The 27,193-nt window shown below is 44.3% G+C and overlaps 2 protein-coding genes across 3 annotated transcripts; one reads left to right on the forward strand and one right to left on the reverse strand.

Annotated features, from left to right (window-relative positions):
* Nucleotides 1-1,483: 1,483 nt before the first annotated feature.
* Nucleotides 1,484-5,022, reverse strand: buc (bucky ball). The gene is made up of 7 exons (XM_062987219.1): nucleotides 5,016-5,022; nucleotides 4,031-4,186; nucleotides 2,500-3,942; nucleotides 2,270-2,387; nucleotides 2,071-2,075; nucleotides 1,592-1,705; nucleotides 1,484-1,515 (listed from the first exon to the last, which is right to left on the reverse strand). Exons 1-7 carry the CDS (start codon nucleotides 5,020-5,022, stop codon nucleotides 1,484-1,486), a joined length of 1,875 nt encoding a protein of 624 aa, XP_062843289.1.
* Nucleotides 5,023-8,098: 3,076 nt separating this feature from the next.
* Nucleotides 8,099-20,763, forward strand: rnf31 (ring finger protein 31). 2 transcript variants are annotated; one of them, XM_062987928.1, is made up of 19 exons: nucleotides 8,910-9,055; nucleotides 9,953-10,112; nucleotides 10,188-10,353; nucleotides 11,109-11,257; nucleotides 11,623-11,768; nucleotides 11,887-12,105; nucleotides 12,189-12,503; nucleotides 12,993-13,178; nucleotides 13,357-13,563; nucleotides 13,962-14,135; nucleotides 14,475-14,573; nucleotides 14,986-15,075; nucleotides 15,602-15,716; nucleotides 16,015-16,127; nucleotides 16,774-16,878; nucleotides 16,997-17,045; nucleotides 18,206-18,302; nucleotides 18,961-19,126; nucleotides 19,215-20,763. In XM_062987928.1, exons 1-19 carry the CDS (start codon nucleotides 8,978-8,980, stop codon nucleotides 19,263-19,265), a joined length of 2,685 nt encoding a protein of 894 aa, XP_062843998.1. In that variant the 5' UTR covers nucleotides 8,910-8,977; the 3' UTR covers nucleotides 19,266-20,763. The 2 variants fall into 2 exon arrangements, with proteins under 2 accessions (XP_062843999.1, XP_062843998.1); XM_062987929.1 differs by lacking the exons at nucleotides 15,602-15,716; nucleotides 16,015-16,127; nucleotides 16,774-16,878; ... (2 more) ...; nucleotides 18,961-19,126; nucleotides 19,215-20,763 and adding exons at nucleotides 8,099-8,195; nucleotides 8,463-8,609 and having other exon boundaries at nucleotides 8,765-8,920; nucleotides 8,999-9,055; nucleotides 14,475-15,063.
* The last annotated feature ends 6,430 nt before the right edge of the window (nucleotides 20,764-27,193 follow it).

The following is a 27,193-nucleotide window of genomic DNA, read 5'->3' on the forward strand; positions in this document are numbered from 1 at the left end:
AAGCATTTCATAAGAGCTTTTGGTAATAAAATTAGACTAAAATCAGACTGACTTTTATAGGAGTGTGTACCATCATGTTAGTTGTCAGGGTACAAAATTGATCAAAACATAATTCCTTTGGGCAAAAATGACTTACATTTACAACCATAGCATTAAGATAAATTCAGCAAAACAAGTCTGCCAGACTAGATGACATGACCTGTACAACCAAATATCTAGTAACCTTGACTAACTATGGCAAACAGCAGCTTCAAGTTGAAACATGTTGGTGCACCCAAAACAACCGGTCAAGGCCAGTATGAGGTTTATTATGATGTGTTCTCAGTGTCTGTGCTTGTAGTTATGACAATTAAAATGGGAAAGTCTAAATTTAAAGCCTATATTACCATTAAAAGTACTTTACTGTAGTTTCACATAAAGCTCATTACATTAAATTCTAATCCAGTGATTTAAACAAAAAAAGTCTATGGAATAAATGTATGCTTTTGTAATATATGTAAATAGAACAAGTACAAGGCATGCTAGTGCTGTTTATAACTTACAGTACCTTCAATAACTTACATTTGACATGAAAGTAGATATGAAAGCTCAGTATCAGCTTTTAGCAACCAAAACCTGGCCATGCTCTTTATCTCTTAAGTTATTTTCCCCTTCTCCATCTACTACTGCCATTATCCTGTAGTTGGTAAATAATTTAACAGTAGTCTAATACTGTAGCTAATTACTTTAGCTCACATCGAGTCAAAAAAGCAACAGGGTTTTAGCTGTGCAGCAAGGAGTGAAATCAAGCGTGAAAAACAAGGTACAGCGCTAGACCCTGCAGAACTGTGGCCCTCCAGGACTGCAGTCTGACACTTCTGTCCCGGACAATAAATATATACAAATTCATGAGTGGCCCGTGTGTCCACAGGGTTGATATAAAACAAAAGCACACAAAAAAAAAACAGGCTTGAGTGCAACGCCTTTAATGACACCACTGTGCAAGCAAAAGGGTCACCAGCATTACACTGCAAAATTTAAAATGGGTTGCACAACAATAAAATGTCAGACTGCCAAAGCATCTTTTACACTAAGATTGCTTTATCTTTTTTTAGCTGCGTTTTTAATGCCCAGCCTCTTAAAAAAAAAACTGAGAATCAGTTCTGTAGACCAGACCCTGACAGGGAAAGCTTACAACCTGGGCTTGATCCACACCTCCCAGATCAATCCACACAAGCGTATTGGCTTTAGCTTGTGAACATGTCACAGCATGGTCCAGAGAATCATCCTCAAACGAGATTAAGATGAATGCACAGCACTCAAACAGAGCAGTGTGAGCATTAGAAACGCAGCCGTCCACAGCAAGGTGTTCATTTAAACATTACCCTTTTTACATAAATACCAGTGCTCATTTATTATAGCATGCTTTTGTGTATTCCACAGTGCAATAGTGCATTATATTAGGTAATACATTTAAGTATTAGCAGTGTTAACTTTTTTTTTTTTAGTATCTTGTGCCTCTTCTTTTTAATGATCCTGCAAGAAAAGATGCCATTAGTTTAACAACACAGTAAACTGCCAAATCATGGCAAGCAAAACACACAAACCTTACCTCTGCCCCTTTGGCTAAAGGAATATTCAGTGTCGTCATGGTCATCGTATTCATTTCTTCTGGGCCTCTGCTGAGCAAACGTTTTGCAAGAAGGCCGCCGTCGTGGAGGTCTTCCTTTAAAGAACGCCAACAAGTTCAGCTCATCCCATGACTTAATCCCACACATTAATGTCCTTCAAATTCAGACATCATACAGCATGAGGCCCTAATACACAATCATATCCATGAAGGTCTAGTGTGAAGGTTTACTTTACTAACTAAGGAGTTAGAACTGCTATAAATAGTCAAAACCAATATCAACCACCTTACTACAGAACTGTAATCAAGAATGGTTCCTGTCTGGTTGGTAAGTAAACCAGCTACAATACCAGAGCATTCTGATAAATCCAGCATTGCAGCTTTGGAGGACTTTACAACAGTAATCAACTGCAGATTAAAAACAAAAGCTGCATGGCCATTATAAACTAATTAAAATAAACCGTCCCTAAGGGCCACCCATATTTTTATAAACAAAATAAAATGTAACCCCCAGCTTTGCCAAGGTGCCAATTTTGGGACACTACTTGAGTACCATTCATTTATTGATTCTTTGAATGTATGAATTGCACCACCATGCAATTGAAATAGTCTTATTAATGCATGTCATATGGCAGTAGTATGGTTACTAGTATGATCAACCTGCCTTTTTCTTGAAGCCCATTAACTGGCCTAGAGGACCTTGATCTCTGATTGCCCTTGGAGCTTGTCCAAGTTTCCTGGTCCAATAACTGTCCTGGACCTTCTCTCTGATAATGTTCTGAAAAACAAACAGAATCACACTTTACAAAAGTTTACACTGATGCCACTTTTAGTTTATCAAATCAGAGTGCAAGGGTCTTCAAAAAGCCAAGACAGACAAGAAGCCTTACCAGTGTATGCTCTTGTCTGGGAACATTTAGGACCCTTGCCCTTGACCCTTTCTTCTTTAGTAGCAGCATAGGGCTGCACACCACACTCTCTTCTACCATGCCCTTGGTCTTGCTCAGTCATTTCTTCTTCCTGCACCTTCCGATCTTTGTGTCTGGCAACCTGCTGACCACAAGGCGGCCTGGAGAAATGCTGCCTCAACCCTGATCTCTGAGCTTCACCGGCAATTAACAAATCTCCCACGTCCAACTCACACCCATAGTCTTGATCAGAAGGTTCCTGGGCCTCATCCTCATCTGGAAGGCTTGCTCCACAGCAGGCACAAGTATTAGCACAGACAGGGCAGGCATCATTGTGATCTTTATCAGAGCGGATGGGAACACCACTGGTTTCTGACAGTTTGTCACCATCGACATAGACTTGCGCAGACGTTGGGTCATCCTCCACATCAGTGGAGAACATCTCATCCCTGGAAGATAGCTCATCCAAGGAAGGACTGAGGACACTCTGCCGCTCTGGGGCCACCTGAGGGTAGTAGCTGTAGTGGTATGCACCGCCAAATGAATATCGTTTAGTAGGTAAAAGGGTGGATGCAGTATTCATATATGCCATGGGATTGACCTCCTTATGAAGTAACAGACCTGAGGTGGCCTTGTCGCAAGGCAGGTGAAGAATTTGATACGGCAGGTCATAGTCTGTGGTTGTTGGCATCAGAGGTTGGACCACATCCACAGACACTGGAGGCAAATTCTTGACCCCCTCACTTTGTACTGAGGTCGTCTCACATAGATCAGATTTCTCACTGATTTCAGAAACGTGAGCTCCTGAGTCGTGGATCGCTGCTAAATCTGAAGTTATGTTTCTGTTGTCAATGTGATCTGAACCATTTATTTTACCATGTAAGCTTGTCATCTTTGCATTTCTTGGGTCATCTTGGTCCTGGCTTTCCTCATGGATGGAGGAGCTATCAAGAGGCAGGACATCAGACAGCACACACTCTTCTAGTCGGCCTTGGCTTGACTCATCGTACATCGCAGAGTCACTAAGTGTTGTTGGCATTGCTGCACCCTCTCCTACCTTATCAAATTGTATAAGAGGCTCCGAATTTAGTTTTTCAACTTCATGTGTGTATGGAGTTACCGCAGGGGTTGATGAAACCATATTTGGCTCCACAGACTTTTCACAGACTTGGAGACCATTCAGGCAGTCCATCACCTTGCTAACAGAATCTCTAGACTCCGTCTGGGCTTCAGCAGACATAGTTTCCCGATGCATACTCATCTGCTGGAAGTGTTGACGAAATCGCAGGTCATAAGAGGCAACAGAAGGTAAGAAGGGGGACATTCTTCTGTAGTCGGTCGGCTGCATGGGCGCATGCGGGACCACATAACCAGGGTACTGCATATATTGATATGGAGGCATGTAAGGGCGTCCAAAAGGAAAAGCTTAGGGAACGAAAACAAAAGAAAGGTATCAGGTTGATGCAAAAACAATGAATCAGCAAATAAACAGAAAAACCAAGACAGTCCTTACCAGACCCTGGAAAGCCATATTGTCCAAATGGATCCATAGGCCACTGATACATGAAATAAGGTTGAGACGGTGGTTGAACGTAGAAAAACGGTCTGCTGTGGTTAACAGGGGGGTGAGGTTGCTCGACATCAGACTGTGAAGGATTAACTTCTAAAAGAACAAGAGGTTTGATTGTGTATCACACAGTCATACTTGGGAGTCTTGCTTTTGCAGATAAGATTGGACAGCCCAAACTAATGTTCATCAGCCATAACAGTTTCTGGCCAATGAGATAGGAAACCCATTTATTCAAACCCATGGAAGAATGTAGCCACCAAGGCGATGTCTGACCTTTTGAGATTTATGTACTTATATGACCCATGACAGAATGTTCAGATTGGTTTGAGATTAACAAATACAATTTATACTTGAGCAGAAGAGCATCCTAAAACAAGTTGAAACTAGAGGCAGATGGAATAAAACAGAAGTTCTCATCCTGCAAACCAAGAACTACACTGAGGCCACAGTGGCTGCAGATACACAAACCCAACAAATTATAAGGGTACACATGTAGTCTGATCAAAAAAAAAGTGTAAGGAACATTTTTTTGCCACAGGTCGATCCTCCAAATGCCAGCCAACCAACATCATGGACCCAAAACCTAAAGAAAAGGTCAACACCTTGTGAAAATTATGCCACAAAGATTTGAGACTGCCCAGGTTTTTGCCCAGTATTGGAATTATGTTTATAATAAAGCAGCCAGTGAGTGTTTGTACTTTGAACATGTAAAGAAACATAAAAGGTACAAAGTAAATAACCTGGAGGGTACCAACCAATAAGAGAAAGATGAGCATTTCTGTACATCTATTTTTTTTACACACACTATAATGACTGTTAAATACAGTCAGTCAAACTGGCTGACATTTCTGGACATGCTTAAAACATTTAAACATTTATGATACATACATGATACTAAATTATAGATTATAGTTCATAACAAACTTACCTTCCATTTTAGTGAAGGAACAGAAACCAAACAGGACACAAAACACCACAATACTGAAAAAGAACATGAGACACAGGTCAGCATGGCTTTGTTGGTTCTGTAATTAATACTGGTATAGTTGCACTGCATCCATATTTATAGTGTGGTTATGAAATAAAAAGAGTTTATTAGCAAACCTTTCATGTGAAGCGTGAAACACTAAGTGGAAATACAAGTGCACATTGCAAGAGCAACACAGCCCGTTCCCAAAACACACATTTATAACATTTCTGACCTTCATACAAGCTGCAGTGCAGGCCAGGACCGTCAGGTGTGTTTCATCAGAAAATCAACCAGCCTGATCCAACCAGCATGATCCAACCAGCATGATCCAACCAACACCTGATGGTGATTCCATCCAATGCGCAACTGCTTCATTAGTCCAACTTTATGTAGACCTGCTTGGTCTCAGGGTCTCAGATTTTATACCTGTAATGTGTGTCCTACCACATAGAAATATTCAACAATACCATGTCAGGTACATAGATTTCTGTATCGTACATAAATTTAAGATACAATAAAGCACTTTTATGTAAAAATCTACATAATAATGGTGCACAATATGAGGGTTTACTTATGAAGGGACCCACCAGTGACAAGTAAATGTTAGATTTAGTACATATAGCATTTATGTGCATATTATTATTATTACTTATTAATTTGAGGGTGACTTTGCTTGGGTTTTTAGGTACTCTGGTATCATCATACCTCCCAAAACATGCAAAAGGTGGATTGGCTTTTCTGAATTTACTCGAGGTGTAAGTGGGTGAGTGTGTGTTGTGTGTGTTGTGTGTGTTGTGTGTTTCAATAAAATTAAAACGAATTAAGCTATTAACACAATTAAAACGTGATCTGAGTAGTAGAATAAATCATAATTTGGTTATTTGGCATGACAAAACTAATAAAAGTTATTAAATATATGCATTTATGTCCTGTCGGTGTGTATGGTTTTCCTCAGGGTGCTTCGGTTTTCTCACTATTCTACATTTCCAACAGGACTAAATGAATAAAAAACTACTAAGCGAGTGAATGATTGAGTGAGAGGAATTATTTGGATATGTTTTATTTTATTTTATTTTAATTATTATTTATTTATGTTGGTGTCGTTTACTCTATGTCCACTAGGAGGCAGAAAAGAACTAATTAACGCTTTTTGATTTTTGACCTGGCAGGCTACCGTACTGTATATATAAGTAAATAAGCATAGATAATATAAAATATATATTTATTTAATTTACTACTAAATCATTTAAATACAATTTATTAATTATCATTCATATTTCTGTACAAGTGGATGAGTTTCAGAGTCTGCGTCTGGATTTATTAGCTATTTGACGAGCTTTCAAGGACCAACATCCAATCAGCGTACTGTATCATACAAGTTTAGCCAATCAGCTCGTAGGAGGCGGGACGTGTCAAAATACGGGTAGGGCTGTAAAACGTCAACAGCGGTGCAGGATTCACTTTCGGTTCTCTGTGTGATGAAGCAGGAAACGAATTTATTTGTTATAAATGTTTAAAAATATCGAATAAACACCGAATTTAATCTGGAAATATGTTATAAAGATCAGTGTTACACTAATGTGAGGCAGGAGAGACGGAATCTCTGAGCTTTACTGATACAGAAGGTAAATAATTGCACTGTTTTGATTGTGAGCTGGAAGGACTTTTATTTCCTCATTAGTGACTCTGTAAATAACAACAGTTTTACTCTTAAAAACTCATTAAACGTTGTAGTTTTGTGCTTTTTGCTCTATTTGTGCATTTATTTCTGAAGAAGTGTCTTTAATTTGTCTTTAGTGTTTTAGAAAATGTTGTTGATGTTTCATATTTTTAGGCCCACAATTACCTACAACAAACCAGCACATTCAAACTTTACAGATTGTAACATGAACATAAAATATATTGTATAAATTAGGGAATATAACACACAACAGAGCTGGGTCCAAAATATACATACAGCAGTTGAGTTAATCAGTTTTGTGTAGAAGGTTCTGTGGTGTCAAAAGCTCAACTTGCAGCATACTGTAAATAAAGAAATCAAACTTAACACCAGAAGTAGCAGAAAATGTATATATTTATTGAGGATCCATAATAAATCTGAGTCACTTCCAGCCACCTACTCATCCTAGATGACCAGCTTTTCTTACAATAATGTATTTATCCCATAAGGGTGGTCAGCTGTATCAACATGTGACATGGGGTCTATTTCTTTAATATTTCATCTAGAGACATACAGGCTTCATTCCCATAATCTTATTTTCTCCTTGAACCTCCCCAACATCTGGGTTTCCATCACCCCGAGTTGACATACCACAAGAAGATCTATAGGCCTAGCTGTGAGCACTGTTTTCTTCTCACGCATATCCCATATATAAAACACACACACAGATTATGACCAGAGAAAAACACATCTGACAAACATATTGGTTAATTTACCAGATAGGCTATCGTTCCAAAATTATGCACTAGTATTGATTAACTCTTTAACTGAGAAGTCTCTTTAGTTCTATAATGTTCTTTAACACTTGTGGTTTGTAGAGGTGTTGGGTTAAAAATACCATGGTGTGAATATATCAGTGCATCTATAAAAGTTAAAACATCAACAAAGAAAGGCTGTAATTGTTTATTTTTCATGTTTGACCAGATTCTTATATTAAAACAAAGAATTATGACATTTCTGAATGTAATACAGTCTAATAATAATAATGAGATTTGTGTTTCTCAGTTTGTATTTTCCACGGTTGAGATACTGGACTATTGATTGGAAGGTTTAAGCTTCATCATCGGGTCTCTGAGCAAGGCCCTTAACCCTTAACTGTAAGTTGTTTTGGTTTACATCTAATAAACACCCCAAAAGTGAGCTAAACATACTCAGTCTGTAATCATTTACAGTATGACTGACTATCTAATTCAGGTCATTTTGGGTGCTTCTATCTGCAGGTGATGGCGTTATCTGAGCAGTTACAGGAAGCGAAGAGCCGAGCCGAGGCGTTTTTATCCTCGAACGGCTCACAGCAGGAGATCCGGAATGGTGTATCTGCTGTAGCCGACGTCGCGCTGCCTCCGTCGTCTAAGTACTCTCACATCGCTGCGGAGGCCATGCTGATTGACAACGGCGTCGGAAGCAATAGGAAAGAGGTTCGAGTGCCAAAGCTACTGTATATACAGCGAGTGGGTGGAGGGGTTTGATTCATGATGGTTTGATTGTTTTGTGGATCATCTGTATCTGGATCATGTCAGTCTACACTGTAACAAGCTGCAAACAAAATAAAACTTGAGTCTTTGTGACGGCTAGTGTTCCATAAACAGGATCAGGACAGGCGTCAGTCTCCGCCAGTCAGGTCATTCAGATAACACGATGGTTTGATGTTAATCGTGTCACGTTTTGTTTTCTTCTCCTTTCAGACTCTTGAGTCACTGCAGAAACTGTCCACAGCGCTGAACATCTTAGAGAAGTACGGCTCCAACCTGACCAACCCCAACAGACCCAAGTACTGGCGCACTGTGAAGTACAACAACCCGGTGTTCAGAGCCACAGTGGATGCCATTCATGTGAGTAAATAATCAAACCCATTTATTACTTACTCGAAACAGTGTGCAATTTACTGGACTGTATTTGTACCATTCAGTTTGCTCAACATATTTGCACATGTATTGATGTAAACGTTCGACTATGTGTCATGTTTAACCTCACTGGTTTTATCCAGGGTGGACGAGACGTCCTGTGTCTGTACGGTTACACCAGTCAGCAGCCCGACGGCCTGAGCTTCCCCGATGACGCTCTGCAGCCGGACGTGGCCAAAGTGGCGGCGGTGACCCTGGAGGTGATGAGTCTGCGCGTGGAGCTGGAAATGCTCATCAAGGTCAGATCTGAGACGCCGCTGCTATTTTGACTTCACTGTTATAACGCACGGTCTGACATGATGTTGTGGTTAATACAGGGCGCTTACCCTCACCCCGAATTCTTCGAGAGGATCATCCCCGCCCTCGCTAAACAGGTATTTGTCTGGCTTTTACTGCATTGTGTCTTTATTAAAGTCTCATTACATTAATTTTTTACTATTTACATCATGCTGATGTGCTTTTGTTGTTTTCTTACTCAATAACTCTATACATCCTTTGTTAGACAAAAACTAGAGGCTGTCAGAACTTGGATATGACTAAGAATGCTCTCTGTAGAGGGAATGTTGTGGGCAGCTTCACTTTTAGGCACCTAGAAAGCGACGTACAACTATGACTGAACACAATTTGACCAATTGAGGGTTAATGGCTTTGTTCAGGGGTCCAACAATGACAGCTTGGAGCTTGTGGGGCTTAAACTGGCAACCTTCTTATTACTAATCCAGGCCCCTAACCTACCACTGCCCAGATCATTCCTGACTCTTTTTTTGTCTGGGTTGTGGATACTGAAACACAGTCCCTCACACATTTCATCATTTAAATGCTTGTTTATAGACATTTTTGTTAAATTAGGCTATCTTAATATTATTATTAGGTATATCATTATTACTTTTAAATATATTCACCCTTGTATATGGTATTTCATTTCATTTTCATCAACCGCTTTACCACGGTTATGGTCATGGGGGTCCGGTTCCACCCGAAATGCTGGACGGGAGGCAGAAATACCCTTTAGAGAGCGCAATCCATCACAGATCTTCGACCATCCGTCCCTCAGACACGGCACATTGTGTCTGTTTAGTCGCCCGGCCACCGATAACACTAAGTGGTATGCTTGCGTAATAGATCGCTGCGCCACTTGAGCGTCCCTGCATGTAGAATGCGAATAAAAATGGAATGATCTGGGGCGCTTGAGTGACATAGTGTGTGTGGTACATTATGTATCGTGCAAGAGTCTAAACTGAACAAAAAGTAACTGTGTATTAATCTGACAGGCCGATGAAGACGAAGATAACGAAGTCAGCATAGATGCAATAGCCACGTCACCATCCAGTGACCGACCCTGGGAACGGCCTTCTCTACCCACTCTGTCTCCCTCCCAGCCTAAAGGACTCCTGTCCCTCTCGTCCACCCCCGCACCGTCCAGCCAAGCAGGTCAGTTCCTCGGCTCGCACGGGCTTCCTGTTTTCTGTATCTGTAACCACTGACGGTCCGTCTGGTCTATCGCAGCCGCCGCCCCAGAGAACTGCAGCATATGCGGCTTGTTCCCTGTAGCTGCTCACTGCACCACGTGTACCCAGCGGCTGTGTGAGGAGTGCGACCGACTCTACCACTCGCACCCGGAGCGCGGCACGCACACCAGGACCTCGGTGGGCCCCCCTAGACCCTCAAAAAGGTAGGCTTTCATAAAAATCGTGGCAGTCTGGTTCAGGGGGCATTCGTGTATTTGGTTTGTTTTGTATTTGTGCTTGTTAAAATTTGTTGATTTAATTATTATTGGTTCCCAGGGTTCGAAAAATGTATTATTTATTAATTATTGATTTATTATTCCTCTGCGCACTTCGTCACCCCCCTGTACCCCATTTTATCAATAACAACAGACCTCCATAGGACCCCAACTGACTGGATTTGGGTCGTTTCCCAGCACAGCATCAAACTAACTAACACGTTAGGCCTCTTTATTAGGAACACATACCTCATTAGCGCTTGCTGTTTCCTTTTATTATCTTTTTATAGTGGACACTTTCTGATCACAGGATGCTGGTGGCTAGGTATTTTACTCCCAATCTGGTCATATCCAATTCCCCAGTTGGATCTTCTCTACTGTGAGCGAGGAGGGCCGTACCTGATACATGCCCCCACTCTAATATGAGGCGTGTTTACACTGACCAGCCAGCAGGGGCTGTGATTGCAGCAGTAATGAGGAATGCCTTCGCCCCGCCCAGCTTCAGACACGACCAGTCATGTCTGTGTAGGCGCCTGACGGGCCGGTAGCAAAGCTGAGATTCAAACCTTCCAGATTTGAGTAGTTCTGATCAACTGAGACCCGTTTAAAATGCCAAGCACACTTCTGAATCTGAGTTTCTGACCATTTCGTCTCTGTTACGCCACTGTGTACCCACTTTTCGTCTTTGTTCTGGTGTCCTGCAGGTCTTCGCTGGCCACTTGGCAGTGCTCATACTGCACTACAGTGAACACGATGCAGGAGGTGCTGTGTAACACCTGCGAACGTCCTCGTCTGGCCGCCGCCGCTCCCTCGTCTTTACAGCCGGAGCCGTCACAGCCCTCGACCGTAACAGGCAAGTCAGACAGACACTGCATGCAGCGTATAAACACGACTGGGTGATAGCTAGATTATATCTATTGCAAAATAGGTGAGGCGCATGGGCCAGCCACTATCAGACAGTGGATGTGGCAGTGCTACCTTAATGGGTGAGGTACTGGAAGGACGCTGGTTCCAGCACCACCACAGCCAGGTTGCCACTGCTGGTCCCCTGATCGAGTTCACAATTCAATCACAATTGTAAGTTGCTTTATATCGAAGTGTCTCCTGTGTGATGTGACCGGGCGTCGAGGTCCAGTTTTATATACGTGAGGCTTTTATTTTTGTCTGATGGTCCGGGTTGCCCCTGACGTGCCGTGGTTATTCCTCTTCTTCCCTCAGAGTGGCAGTGTAGGAGCTGCACCGTGGTGAACGCCGCCAGCAGCATTCTGTGTGAGGTCTGTGAGCGTCCTCGCCTGGCCACCCGCCCTCCTGCGACTCCTTCACGGCCCTCGCCGCCCGCCGCGGTGCCTTGCGACAGCGGTCAGGTATTAACCGGTCTTATCAGATCAGGGCTGCATTGAATCTTTGGTGGAAGGACCTGTAGTGCCATTAAGCGCATCATTCTAACTGCCACAAATGCCTTTTTCTCTTCATGTCTTTCAGTGGATTTGCCAGGTTTGTACATACGCCAATCAAACGGCGTCCTCCAGCTGTGAAATGTGCGAGATGGCGAGAGCAGACTCGACGCTTTCGCCTTCCAAACCCCTTCCACCCTCCCCAAATAAGGATTTAACGCCGGCGACTCCGCTTACTGAGGACCCAGAAGTGAAGAGGCAGAGAGTAATGAAGGAGGAAGGGCTCAAACTCATCAAGCTGATCCGAGTACGAGATCCGTTCTTTTCTTTCTTATCTTCTGTCCTCTTTGCATCACATCAGTATTTATACGTTCTCTAAATCTTGCTCAGGAGGGTGAAGCGAAGGGTGTGAGCCCGGAGGAGGTGTACACCGGCCTGCGCGTTTCGGGAGGCCTGAGCGGCACTCCCTGCGACTGGCTGAAGACCGAGCTGCCGCACAGGCTGGACGAGATCTGCGCCATGGCCGCCTCGTTTCAGCACGAGCCCAGACCGCTTCGAACCCCGGCGACCGGAGAGGAAGGCGGCGTTCGGGGCCAGAAGAGCACCGTTCCGATTTCCAGAGCCGAGGCGAAGCAGGCCTGGCTGGCGGCAGGGGGCGACAGTGAGAAAGCTGCCAGACAGGCACTTAGGAACCGGAAGGCAAGGGTGAGTTTCAGCACGAACGACCCCAGTAATAAAATGTTTAGGGTCTAGATACAAAAGTATGAAATTGACGCCTGAAAGCTTTGAGATTTTGGAGTGTGCCTGTGTGAAAACTCTTGAGGTCAGGGTTCTGTTCAGGCCACTGGACTTCCCCAAACTGTTTACACAAAGTTAGAAGCATATGATTTACAAAGGGTGTCCAGATACTAGTTTAGACTTCAGCTAGGATAAAAGTTTGGATAAACCTGTGTGGGATTTTGGTTTACAGGTGGGTGGAGAGTCAGATTTGCAGGCCAAAATAAAGATTAATTCTAACGTACCATTACCCACCCATCCAAAAATCCATTTTGGACCCATTCGTGACTCAACTGATCCTTAAATCCTAAACCTAATGCTTCCCAAATCATCATTAATACTCGATAAGTCTCTGTTCTAAATATAAAAGAATAAATAACGTATAATATTTGTTGTTTATCGTTCTGTGTGTTGTAGTTGAAGGAGTTAGCCTCTCTGGGCTTTACTGACTCGGCTGCCTGCGAGGAGGCGTTGCGGCAAAGCGGAGGCGAGGTGAGGGGTGCGCTGGTGCTGCTGCAGCGCCCCCTGCTGGAACCTTTTCATAAGCGCATGTGGAGCGACGAGCCCGAGCCTGCCATCGACATCAACGACCCGGATAAACAGGTACAGAAACACGGTGCTGAAGCTGTTAAAGTTCTGTCTGAGCGTAATATTGGAGTTTTGCTGGAACTTGCTTTCATTCAGCGTCAGTGATGATTAAATTATTAATTAATTCCTTTCAAGTTTGATCCGTGATATCTGACCTGTCCTTTATCTTCTCCCCCCCTGCTCTGTGACGTAGCATGTGTGTCGCAGGCTGCTTGCCATGTACAATCTGCCCAGCTGGGGGCGCTGTGAACTGGCTATGTCTCTCCTCCGCGACCCCGGCGCCCCTTACACCCTGGAGGACGTGGTGCAGGCCGTTCGAGAGTCACATGATCGCGAATTCATCCGCCGGGTGCTCACCAAAGAGTGTCCTGTTTGCCTGTCCTTATTCCCACACAACAAGGTACGCGCACACACACACACACACACACACACACACACACGTAAAACAAGAGCTTTTGTCTTTATAGCCTACATGTAGTCCATCAACCAAGACTGTGTTTGATGTCTGAAGTGTTTAGGGAGATTTTAGGCCAGAAAATGTGTGTGTATCATGCCAGAACTTGCCAGAAGTGGACCAGTGACATCACTGTGTCCATGTCAAGCAGAGTAAGGAGTCACAGGATTCTGTTTTTGCCTCTGTGACCTTTCCGATGTTTTTAGCATGATTTAGGAAAATCGTGACCTAGGAAAACATATCGACGTTAGTCTTGTTGCTCCAGAACAAATCCGAAGGTCCTGGTTGTTCGACTGCGCCTTCTCTTCCTCACTCTTCATCTTCTGTTGTCTCCCGCGGCGCAGATGCAGTCTCTGACCTCGTGTCAGTGCTCCGTGTGCTGCGAATGCTTCAAGCAGCACTTCACCATCGCCGTGAGGGACAAGCACATCAGAGACATGGTCTGTCCCGCGTGTTCCGAACCCGACATCAATGACCCCGAAGATCTCAACAGCTATTTCTCTACTTTGGACATCCAGGTACTAAAACGTCACCCTTCTCTATCACGTTTTTATTATTAGCTGTTAAGATCTTTTGGAAGGAGGGTGGGGGGGTTGGATTCCTACATTTCGCCCAGTGTTTCCTGTAGGAACCGAACCCACTGTGTCAGCAGTTGTTAATGAAATATTTATGATGATGATGATTATTATTATTATTATTATTGAATGACTCAATTCATCTGTCTGATTATTCTGTCTATCACCTCTCTAGGAGACGATTCAGTTGCTAATATAACATTACACGCTCCCCGTACTTACAATATTGTAACTGAAATATTGTTTTCTTGTTTGTTTGTTTGTTTGCTTATCCTCACCCAGTTGAGAGATTGTCTGGAGCAGGAGGTCTACGATCTCTTCCACAAGAAGCTGACCGAGCAGGCTCTCATCAAAGATCCCAAATTCCGCTGGTGCTGCCACGTGAGTCACTCCGTCCGCGGATGGATGAATCAATTTCACAAACGTGAATCATTTAGCGCCGTTTATTAATGTTTATTTAGTCCAGTAACAGGGCACGATAGTGAAAGAGCACTGAGAGTTGACCACTTTGGTTGTGGGATGGAATTGTGCACGTCTTTGGCGCGCAGGAATTAAAACTCCACATAACACTAGACGTTCCAGACGGTCCCGAACCAACCCAGTGCTTTACCGGCATCAGTTAGACGTCTGAACTTCAGAGCAGTTGTGGATGGGGTGACCTTCAGAGTGCTGAGTCCAGAGAACTGTAGAGCTCATTTCCTCTCACAAATTTACTTGTGTGTGTTTGTGTGCGTGTGTGTGTGTGTGTGTGCGTGTGTGTGTGTGGGTGTTTCTGTCTTTGTTCTCATTGCAGTGCTCAAATGGTTTCATCTACGATGGTGATCAGCTTAAACTGACCTGTCCGCAGTGCAGGAAGAGCTTCTGTTCCCAGTGCAAGAAACCTGTGAGTATTGCTGAGGATTGAAGTGTAAGAATACTCAGTATTCAGATCCCTCGACTTTTTATGCACGTTTTTATGATTTTGACCACATGTAATCCCCCAGAATGACAAATTAAAAACATTATGAATCAAAAAATTCTTTTTTTTCTTTACTAAATTACTCGTACCCATTGTTGCTGCACTCTATTCGTGGTCAGGTGCATCCTGTTTGCTTTAACTGGTGTCCAAAACTCATTAAAACATAATTGAATCACCTGTTGCGTGTTGAATTCAACCTTATTGAATATCTGTGAAGAGACCTGCACATGAAAAATGGGCTAAAGTGCCTAAATCCAGTAGAACACGCAGCTGTGAACGTGTTCCACCAGGAACCACTGGACGCCTGTTCATCACAGCGCTTCGACAAGTCTGTGTAGACCTTAGACCTGCCAATAGCACCGCTGGGATTTGAACCCAGGTCTCAGCGGTGGTAGACTAGCAGACACACGGCGACGTGAATCGTGTTTATTGTTCTACTCTCGCTCTGTAGTGGGAGGCTCAGCACACCGGGCTCTCGTGTGAGCAGTTCCAGCTGTGGAAGAGGGAGAATGATCCGGAGTATCAGCGCCAGGGATTGGCCGGGTACTTACGTGACAACGGGATCAGTAAGTCTTTGTATGTGTGGAGTTTTAGAGGTGGTGGGTGGCAGCAGGGCTGCAAATTGGATGGCAAATATACAAATAAATACAATTATATATTTATTAATGTACTTTCTGACATTCCTATGTTAGAAACAGGCGTGTGGCACCAATCCTTCATTCTTTATCAAATGCATTGGGGGTCACTGTAGGTTAAAATTAAATAGACGCCGCCTCTGAGTTTTTAAAAATAGTGACGTTAGAGCTACAAACCCCAACAGCGGAATAAAAATTCAGGCTGTCTGTCTGTCTGTCTGTCTCTCAGCGTGTCCTCACTGCCGGTTCCAGTACGCCCTGGCTCGCGGAGGCTGTATGCACTTCAGCTGTTCTCACTGTCGTTATCAGTTCTGCAGCGGCTGTAACAACCCCTTCCACACGGTCAGTTCCTCACCCCTACGCTTGACCTTCACTTCCCCTCTCCTCGATTTCCACTCTCTCTTTCTCTCTCTCTCTTTCTCTGGTGCACAAACTTTCAAAAATCTATTTGTGGGCACTTGAGTGGCACACACTATTCTGCAGTGGCCCACTATTGTACCAGGCTAGAGACTCTCTGTAGGAATGTGTAGTGGCACGGTGGCACAGTGGGTTTCCTCCTGGTGCTCCGGTTTCCTCCCACAAGCCTAAAAACGTGCAGTCAGGTCAACTGGAGCTACTAAAAATTGCCATGCTTGTATGTGTGTGTGTTTGCCCTGTGATGGACTGGCGACCTGTCCAAGGTGTTTCCAGACCTACTGCTACCCTGATCAGGATAAAGGGAAGGGGGGGGAGCAGCAGTAAATTATGCTTGCCCGCTTCTGCTGGGATCCAGGGTTGGGATCCCGAGCTGCGCTATCGGCCGGCCGGTCAGGCTGTATGGCCGAGGCTTGTCCGGGGTGTATTTCTGCATTTCTCCTCTGTATTGCTACCCTAATCAATACAAAATGGTGCTAAAACATGAAAATAAAATGAAATTAATAGTTTTTTGTAGATTTTTTATAATTATTGATGTTCCTCCATCATTATCTCCTCCGTCTGTCTGTTACAGAAGTGCACCCAGTGCACTATGGGTGGTCTTCATGCCCATCACCCTCGAGACTGTCTTTTCTACCTGAGAGACTGGGAGCCCGCCAGACTTCAGGCCTTACTGCAGGTTTGTACTGCACACACACACACACACACACACACACACACACACACACACACACACACTGTGCTCTTACAGGACTGAGTGTGTGAGGTTTATTCTTGCCTCGTTTGTCTCTTTTCAGAGTAACGGCGTGGCCTTTAACACGGACGTTCCTCAGGGAACACAAGCAGGTCTGTTCTCATTAACTGGATGAATGTTTAGTTTTTTTCGTTAGTGTCTCAGTGTTTTGTCCAGCTCTGTTTCTGAGCTTTAAAAGAATCAGAAATCAGAAACGTAAACAGCTTTTATTTCTTTCAGTGGATCAAATCCTGTTTGCCATCACACTTGCAACATCCATCCACTCACAGCTGCTTCTTTTCACCAAGCGGCAGCGGATTCCTACCCATTTCAAGTAGTGAGAAACGCGCTATGCCCAATTCGGCATTTTCCTCCCGATTTTGTGCAGCCAATCCGCTGCTGGGGGCCCCGACGGTGCACCTGACACACACTCCCTCAGACATGTGCGCAGTCCACCAATCCCTTCCTATTCACCCGTACTTCGGTGGATTTGCGTACGGAGAGCCACGCCCCGATCTCTGCACTCCTCCACTCTCTGTTCTTACACACCAAGGTGTTGATAACCCCACCAAGCATACTGGAGGCCAATTGTGCCCGCTAGAGGGCGCCCAGTCTACCGGTAGCAGAACCCGGGAGCTCAGAATCTCGGCGCTGGTGTGCTAGCAGACCTTCTCTTTTAAGCACGGTCAGCTCTCTCGGTAGAGTGCCCAACCAGACTTGTGGTCCCACCTAGATTGGAACCTGGGTCTCCAAGGTCACACCCCTGAGATGCTCTAGAAGCATAGTAAACAGACCTTCCTGCGTGCTGAATTAGTTTCTCCGGTCGGTTGGTTGCAGGAGTCGGGGTTCCTCACTGTGGTCTGTTGAGTACTTTTGATTGCAATGGAAGCACCTAGCTAGTGCGACAACCCTTGGTTGGAACACACACGGCGTAGTTCTCATTCAGAACGATACGGTTCAACCGAACCTCCCGGGTCTGAGGACGCGTGTCTATTTCCAGCCCTGTATTAGCCGCGGACCTCAATTACTTTTCCCGTAATGAACGTCTATATGAGCACGTAACGGAACCCTGTGCAATTACTCCCGCTCTCTCGAACCTGGAGCCCGTGCACAAAAATAAACCTGCAGAAACAAACGCACACCTACAGATTCACGAGCTTCTGTTCACACTTCATCCCACTTCTCAGCTCGAAGTTTTAATAGTTCTTCCAGTCTGCTTGCGTACGTGAATCGAGCCTGTTTGTCTTTCTCTGTGTGTGTGTGTGTGTGTTAGGTGTGTGTGGTGTGATCGAGCAGAAGGATGAAGGTGCTCGTCCCATGGATTCTGCATGTGGAGCTCAGACCCAGCCGGGTCAGGCAGGACTTTGCGAGTGAGTGGCATCATCTTCGTGCCCCGTGTTATTTGTCCTGTCTTTGTTGCTGTTGGGACCTGGAGGATGCATTCAGGTCAAAAGTCACTTTCTGTGCCAGGAACCCTTGACCTTTACGCCCATTCCTGCAGGTATCGATTAGTAAAGGTGTAAATGGATAGGAGTGGATTGCTAGTGGGATCTGTGTGTGTTCCAAACCACCTATTAGTGTACCATAGCTCAGAAGTACTTTGTAGTGTAACTAGGTAGTGGAATACTAGTTAGGGTAGCAGTAGGCAATTTGGGACGGAGCTTGTGGTTTGAAAACGGATGCCAAAGGTGCCACCCTGAAACAGTGGGTGCGAAGAAAACACTCACACCCTGCGGCAACTTAGAAATCAATTCACCTTCTGCGTGTTTTGGGAGGTGGGAGGAAACCGGACTACCCGGAGGAAACTAACATAGACACGGGAAGAACATGCAAAGGTGAGATTCAAACCCAGGTCTACCAGCTAAGCTGCTGTGCCGCTCTTCAGTATAGTGTAAGCTCAGGTCAGTGATAGTTCATCGTTAGTAATCATCGCCAAGTTGGCACTGGTGGGCCCCTGGGCAAGGCCCTTATGCCATAATCACTTGCACTATGTTGTATTCTGGCTAAACTCATGCCCTCTTGTTGTAGAAAACATTACCGTGAGTACCTGGTGAGTCTCATCAACGGGCACTCTCTCGACCCGGCCCCCCTTTACGATCACAAAGAGTTAGATCTGGCCTGCAAGAGGTACCAAGTGCAGCTGGTCCAGATGGAGGACGAGGACCCCAGGGCGTACCACGCCCGACTACTGAAGGTGATTTCATACTAATCTACTGTAATCACCCTTAGGAGGCTCTGGTTTTGGGCTGTAAATGACTCCTAACTTTTGTTTCTTTTGGCAGAAACTGATGGACGACGTTCCTCTGGGCGACAAGGTCCCTCGCAAGAAGTAAAAAAGGGTTTTACCTTTGCCCCTACTCATTACGCTGAGGCTGTCGAGGCCTCGGTGCATGTTTTACCTGAGTTTTAGATGCACACAGTGTGATTTTATTCTCGTTTAATTATTCAAGGTTTTAGACAATCGTTTTACGCACTTTAGCTTCAAAGTTCTTGGTGAATGTGGAATTCATCAGTATTTGACGGGTTCTCGGGTTTATCTGAAGGGATTATTTTGATTGGCACTGGTGCTTGTTGTGCTGTTTAGCTTTTTTTAGTGATACTTCTACCAAAAGTAAGCTCAATGCTGCTGCCTGGGTTAAGACTCGACTGGTTTACATATGCTCCCTCTGGCCACTGTACCACTCGGGCTTCAGTTACTGGTACATTTCCATTTCCAGCTTCCTTTTAATGCAAGTCCAAATAACGATCGGTGCTCTAAACATCCTGACTGACTCGTAATATCGGGATCAGTTCTCTTCCCTGGGAAACCTGTCATAATCCTCACACACTTAATCATTGTGTTATACACAAAAGTATTGGGACGCCCCTTTTAATTTTTGAGTTTATGTGCTTCAGTCACAAGAATTGCTAACAAGTGTAATAAATTAATCATGTGCCTCCAACTTTGCACCAGCAGTATAGGGAAGGCCCTCCATAACCCCTACCAGCATAAAGTGGTGGTAAAGTATTAAAATGACATAGAATTACAGTTATGGCATTTAGCAGACGCGGCCACTAGGCTACAGCTGCCCTCAAATGAATGAATTACTGGAAAAAGCCAAGAAGACTCAAATGTATAACATTTAAGCTCTATTATAAGTCTATATACAGTACAGATAATTATATACACTTATTATGTATATGCATAATTATATATATATATATATGATTATATATATCAAGAACATGTAATGTAAGACTAATCATGTGACTCTTTTCTGATCCGTTCTGTAATGGCAGTAGATTAAAACCTTAAACCTGCCCTGCTTTGAGGTTCTCAATGGCTGTGTCTGAAATAGCCAAATACATACTGTATACTGTATACTGCATACTGTATAATTTAATGTCAAGTATGAGACAAAACAAACCATACTACAGGTCACTACAGGTCACACAAACATATGAAGGTTCCTCCCACAATTGGAATGTCGAAACTGGCTACTGGTCATATACTGGAAATTTTGCCCATAGTAATACTTTATCCGTGCATCTTTCCCATACTGGAAAGAATCATTTTAGGCGCATACTGTATACTGCATACTGATTTGGGGCCTCATCAGTACCTGAGTAGTATGTAGTGTATATGTAGGCTATATTTAAACACAGCCGTCTGGAACCAGTGTCATATGAAGACCAGTTAATAAACAGGTTGAGAATTGTGGCTCCAGTTCTGATGTAGGACTGATCCTGTCATTTTTAGCTTTGGTTGAATGATATCAGTGAATTTTTTTAATGTGCATAATGAATAAAAGCTGTTTCTCAAATCCTGAAAAATAAAACTGAAGCTGCAAATGCTCAGACTCTTATATGAAACGTGAACGACAAAACGAACGTGGGATATACACTATACCGACAAAAGTATTGCAACACCTTTTCTGTGTTTTAAATATTCATGGATTCAATAAATCAAGTATAAAAAGGAAATTATGTGCAATTTTCTCCCCTAATTTAGTCGTATCCAATTACCCTGATTGCATTGCGCTTCACCTCCACCGATACAACCCTCCAGTGCTGACTGAGGAGCTTTGCAACTGACACACGCCCCCTCCAACACGTGTGCAGTACCGACTGCCTCTTTTCACCTGCACGGGGCGAGTTCATATGCGGATCAGCCTTGTGCACGGAGAGCCACACCCTGATCAGCATTATTCCCCAACCCAGAGGAATCCTGGTCCGGCTTACCATCCCTGTGAACAACAGCCAATCGTTGTTCATGTGGCCGCCCAGCCCAGCCGGATGGCAGAGCTGAGATTCAATACGATGTATTCGAGATCCCAGCTCTAGTGTGCTAGCGCATTTTATTGCTGGCAGACACTTTTAATCAAAGCGACTTACAGTTGGGACGGTATACAATCTAAGCAATTGAGGGTTATGGGCCTTGCTTAAGGGCCCAACAGTGGTGACCTGGCAGAGGTGGGGCTTGAACCAGCAACCTTCTGATTTCTAGTCCAGTACCAGTGCTGTAAAAAAAAACCTTCGTCTTAAATTTGCTTAAGAATTGAGAAGTAAAAAGCACTTTCTGTTTAGTGTGCACTGATGCGAGATACGCCAAGGCCCCGTGGCCACGGAAAAGCTAATTAGGGCGCTATTTTTAAGCCGCTTTTACGCAACGTTTTGACATTTATGATTGCATAAGTGTGGAATCGATATCCCGAACTATAAATGCTATCGAGAGTGGAATAATGGGAAAGTGGCATTCAGGAGGCTGAAGGTTACTTACAGAATGTGATGATGTGCTAACACTTTTAATGGCTTTTCATTGCTTCTGAATTGCTTTTTCATTTGAAGGCCACACGCTGAACAATAACACCAAGGGTTTATATCTGTTTCAGTCCAGTTAAAATAAAAACAGTGAGTGTGGTGTTTAGCCTGAAGCAGTTCGCTTCACATTTACATTAATGGCATTTAGTGGACGCTCTTATCCAGAGTGACTTACAGAAGAGCTTCAACACTGAACATTTCTTTACTGTAGTTCAAGTGGACAGCAGTCCAGGGATACACCGATCAGCCATAACATTAAAACCATATAGAAGCACTTTGTAGTTCTACAATTACTGACTGTAGTCCATCTGTTTCTCTACATGCTTTGTTACCCCCTTTCATGCTGTTCTTCAATGGTCAGGACCCCCACAGAGCAGGTATTATTTAGGTGGTGGATGATTCTCAGCACTGCAGTGACACTGACATGGTGGTGGTGTGTTAGTGTGTGTTGTGCTGGTATGAGTGGATCAGACACAGCAGCGCTGCTGGAGTTTTTAAACACCTCACTGTCACTGCTGGACTGAGAATAGTCCACCAACCAAAAATATCCAGCCAACAGCGCCCCGTGGGCAGCGTCCTGTGACCACTGATGAAGGTCTAGAAGATCGCAGCAATAGATGAGCGATCGTCTCTGGCTTTACATCTACAAGGTGGACCAGCTAGGTAGGAGCGTCTAATAGAGTGGACAGTGAGTGGACACGGTATTTACAAACTCCAGCAGCGCTGCTGTGTCTGATCCACTCATACCAGCACAACACACACTAACACACCAGCACCATGTCAGTGTCACTGCAGTGCTGAGAATGATCCACCACCTAAATAATACCTGCTCTGTGGGGGTCCTGACCATTGAAGAACAGCATGAAAGGGGGTAACAAAGCATGCAGAGGCTCTGTGCAGGCCCCTAAAGTTCGAGCCATGTGTACATTGCACCTAGTGTTTCTGGGCTTTACCAGGCTCACAGCGACCCTGATCAGGATGAAGCGGTTAGTAATATGAATGAATGAAAGCATTGAGATGAAGCGAGGAGTTTGATGGATTAGAATTGTATCTGTAATATCACACAGTGCATCCCACACTGACAGATCGGACATGTTCACGAGGCTTCATGTTCCGCCCCGAGACCCCCTGAGGAAGATCCACACGGGCATTTTCCCCCTGACGGGCGTGATGTATGTTGTCATGGTTTAACCAGGCTGGCACTATTTTATCTTTCCTCTCTGTGGTGAGGAGAACAGGGTGCTGGACCGGTTTCTGGCTCCGACCCGCGGCGTGAGAATTTCTCACGGTATCCATCACACCGAGCCTCACTGGAGACTTGCACCGAGCCCGATTTATGCCAGTGTGTTGCTGAGCAACCGCTCTGCAGCTTCAGATCCTGGCTGGAGGTGTGTCGATATATCAGTGGTTTACAATACATTAAGAACAAACGATTCTTTATACGTCTGGTTTGCTGCTGATGTCATTTGAATACAAATTAAATACAATTTATAAGGTATCACGAGGTTTGATTGGTTGGCGCTCAGGTGGCACAGAAGTCTAGTCTTGGCAGTGCTACCAACCTGGCCGGACATTCAACTGCCACAATTGCATCTTGTCTGAAAAAAGAGGGAAGATCAGAAGGGTTTGGATTCCATATTTTTTAGGAAATGCCACAGAAGATACCAGACTTGGCACAGTTTTACACCAAATGCCCTTCCTGATGCCAGCCTCATATTTATTCGGGCTTGGGATTGGCACAGAGAGCGCACTGACAAGTTACCTTCCCAATACCTAGGATCTTTGGCCAGCCCCGCCCAGATTTTGAGAAAGGGGCTTCTGATGTGCCTTCCAGCATTCAAGGCCATCTAGTGTAAAGCTTGCTCGACTGTGGACAGATTGGCAGAATGATTAATTCGTTCATTGTCTGTTTACCGCTTTATCCTGGTCAGGGTCACAGTGGGTAGGATTCATTGGGCGAAAGCTTGGAAACCGCCATCACAAAGCACACACACACACACACATGCACACATGCACACACACTCCACTTTCTTGTACCTAGTATCAATTGGCCTTTCGGCCAGTACTGACTTACAGGGCCTTGCTCAAGAACCCGACAGCAGCAACCTGGCAGTGGTGGAGCTTGAACCAGTTACCTTCTGATTACTAGTCTAGTACCTTAACCGCTAGGCTACAACTACAACTATTTGAAGCTTCTCAAAGCACATAAGATCATTGGACCAGATTTCCTCAGCATTAGGTGACAATTTAGTTTTTTTCCCAACCTTGGCAAGAGACTAGTGTTCCATGTGCTTTTTTAAGGATGCTCCAACTCCATCAATAATGGATCATAATCCCTTAGAACCAAATAAGAAATACGGAGGCCGCGCAGCCAACACAAATGACGCCACATAATTACCTACAGCAACAATAAATGTATAAATATTTCGTCAAGGGTTTGACTGTGTTCCAGTCAGTCACAGATAAGGAACAGTTCCGGAAAAAATTTAAAATCCCCATCTCGGAGCGCATGTAAACTGGTGTCTCACGTCCGCCGCTGTAGGATCCATCACCCTGTCACGTGTGAGGAAATGATCGATGGCGCTCCATGTCGAGGCCACCGAGTCCAAAATCGAATTATGATTTCTGTTCCTGTCGGTCTGTCACCGGGTTCCGCTGGTCTGACGCCCGTTGGCATGGAAACCTTCTGGAGGAGCCGAGACCTTCGGGTACGCTCGAGTGTGTGTTCTGTCACGCTGAAGAATGAGCCGCGAGCGCCGAGGTCAGGTCCGGCGTGGCCGCTGGTCAGCGCGCCAGAGGCGAGATGCTAAGCACTTCATCTCACCAGCACGCCAGCTAAAGGCTTTAAAGGCTGCCGGGCATGAAAAGGGTTCTGATTTTTCTTTTTCTCTGTGTGTGATCTGCAAAAAAACTTGAGTCGAGCTCGAGGCAATTAAAAAGCTTGCTTGATTTTTTTGCAGGCAGAGATTATTTATTTATTAGGATTTAAACGTCACATTTTTAATATCAAACACACTCATGGACTATTTTGTATCTCCAATTCACCTCACTTGCACGACTTTGGACTGTGGGAGGAAACCGGAGCTCCTGGAGGAAACCCACACAGAGACGGGGAGAACATGCAAACTCCACACAGAAAGGACCTGGACTGCCCCACCTGGGAATCAAACTCAGGACCTTCTTGCTGTGAGGCGACAGTGCTGTCCATCACTGACAAACTTAACCTCCAGTTATTAGGAGGTTAAATCAAACTAGCTCTATTTATATGGGCACAGAGACACCACTAGCTCATAATCATTCATTATTCATTCCTTTATTTATGCACTGTCTGTTTTACCTCCGCTTTATCCTGGTCAGGGTCGGCCTTCAGCAAGACGGGTTCGATTCCCCAGCCGGGCGACCAGAGTTCTTTCTGCATGGGTTTCCTCCAGGTGCTCCAGTTTCCTTTCACAAATCCAAAGACTGGCGACCTGTCCGGGGTGTTTTCTGGCTTTTGCTCAAAGATTCGGATGCACAGCGACCCTGACCAGCGGACACGCGGTGGTAAAGCAGACAACGAATGAAATCAGAAATCGATGCCAGATTATTATACTGAGCACACGGGCAGACCCGGGTCCACCAGAACCAGCCAGAATTAAATGATTCATCAAAATGACCGGATGAATTCACCCCATCGTCAGTCTGAGCACATCTGTGTAACGTACCTGTCCAGCGGTCCCGTTTTCATCTCCGACGATGCCAGTTCATGCGGATCAGTCAGCTGATCTGCATGCGGCCGGTCCGTCCATTTCCATCGCGCAGGATAATGAAGGTCAGAACGGAGACGAGGTGCATGTTAAAAAGCACCGCCGAGGCCCTGACCTGGTACGACCTGCACTGACTGGATAATGCCTGGGTAAATATATACCCAAAGTTTTGATAGCTTGAGTAGAAGATGAGGAGGTCTGCACCAGCTTCTATGGCAAGTTCCACCAGAGTGACCACTGTGATATCTGACCTATGTCCTGCAGCTTTTTCTGCCATCAGGGTGCACAATGAACCTCGCTGTCGTTTACAAACCCTGGTGTGAAAAAGTAATTGCATAATTTTCTAACACTACATAATATCAGACCATTAAACAAATTTCATTTATTTATGGGACAAACGTATCCAACTCATATATCACTCTCACTAAATTCATTGAATCAAATGTACTCCATGTTTTTTAGGCAGAAACTGCTGGATTCAGGTCTCGTCGCAGCAGCTTCGTTTGGATTTAGTGACAACATTATACAATTTAATATAAAATGTATACACTATATGGCCAAAAGTATCTGCACACCTAACCATGAGCTTGTTGGACATCCCATGTCAAATGTCAAAAACATATGCTGTTAAAATAAAGTGGTTTTTTTTAAACTAGAACAATAGCTGTTCTTCTCACAAGACTTTGAAGTATGTCTGTAGGAATTTGTGCCCATTTAGTCAAAAAATGACTTGGCTTTTGTATGACTGGGCGCTGATGTTGATGTTCCGTTTCATTCCAAAGCTGAGGTAGGGCGAGGTAGCAGCTCTTCATACAGGAAAGTTGGAAGCTCATCATTCTTTATAGAAGGTGTGTCCCAATACTTTTTGTCCACATAGTGAATGTATTAACTCAACACAGAGCTCCTGATGCGCTCTTAAATTGCAAATTCAGGTTTAATTGGAGTCTGATTTCTGAAATCTCTTTCTTCTGTGGTCTCTCACATGGAAATTATATAAAGCATGTGAGCATGTGTGTGTGAAACCACAGCGCTTATGTAAGAAATGATAACCAACAAAGTGTTTTCTGTTTCACAAAATACAGAAATGCAGGAACTCCACCATGTAAACGAGTTCTGGTTCTTCCACCAAGGACTTTCTCTGGGAACCGTGAAGTTTAGAAGATCATGTTTATACCAAACACACTTAGCAGAGCTTAAAATCTTTATTAATTTGTTTGGCTTCCAGTTTGTTTGTTTATACTAGTCAGGATCATGATGGGTCAGTAACACACTCTGGTCAGGATGCCAAACCATTGTGGGGCCCAGACATAGCCAATCATGTCTGTAGGTTAGTGCTGGGTATGGAACCCTGGATTCCAGCAGTAGTGGGCTGCTGTATTTCTTGCCATTAATTTTAGGATTAAATGTATTATATCAAGAAAAAGTAAACACAAGCCAGCCAATCAGAGACCAGGATTTCTCTGGGTATGACTATTCACATCATGGTTTAAATGGTAGAGCTGAATACCTGCCGATAGACCATTGTGTTCCTGTCGCCCGGCCCTCTTCAAGTCTTGTTGACCCCTATAAACGCCTGACTATCAAAATCAGGGCGTGTAATGAGTGTGTTTACCAAACTTCCATCTTCATGACCTGCAGTTTGTGGAAAACATCCAATCTGGATAATTACAGGCTTTTGGCTCGTGCGAGAACAACAGCACAATGCTAATTATTCA

This window comes from Trichomycterus rosablanca, chromosome 25 (genome assembly GCF_030014385.1).
Source record: "Trichomycterus rosablanca isolate fTriRos1 chromosome 25, fTriRos1.hap1, whole genome shotgun sequence".
Lineage (NCBI taxonomy): Eukaryota > Metazoa > Chordata > Actinopteri > Siluriformes > Trichomycteridae > Trichomycterus > Trichomycterus rosablanca.

Excerpts from the sequence above, each read along its gene's own strand:
- rnf31 (XM_062987928.1), top strand. The coding sequence starts at position 8,978 with ATGATGTTGTGGTTAATACAGGGCGCTTACCCTCACCCCGAATTCTTC. Across the intron at positions 10,113-10,187 it reads CGCACCGTCCAGCCAAGCAG|CCGCCGCCCCAGAGAACTGC; the intron begins GTCAGTTCCTCG and ends GGTCTATCGCAG. Across the intron at positions 15,717-16,014 it reads CTTACGTGACAACGGGATCA|CGTGTCCTCACTGCCGGTTC; the intron begins GTAAGTCTTTGT and ends TCTGTCTCTCAG.
- buc (XM_062987219.1), bottom strand. Across the intron at positions 3,943-4,030 it reads ATATGGCTTTCCAGGGTCTG|CTTTTCCTTTTGGACGCCCT; the intron begins GTAAGGACTGTC and ends TCGTTCCCTAAG. Across the intron at positions 2,388-2,499 it reads CCAGACAAGAGCATACACTG|AACATTATCAGAGAGAAGGT; the intron begins GTAAGGCTTCTT and ends TTTGTTTTTCAG.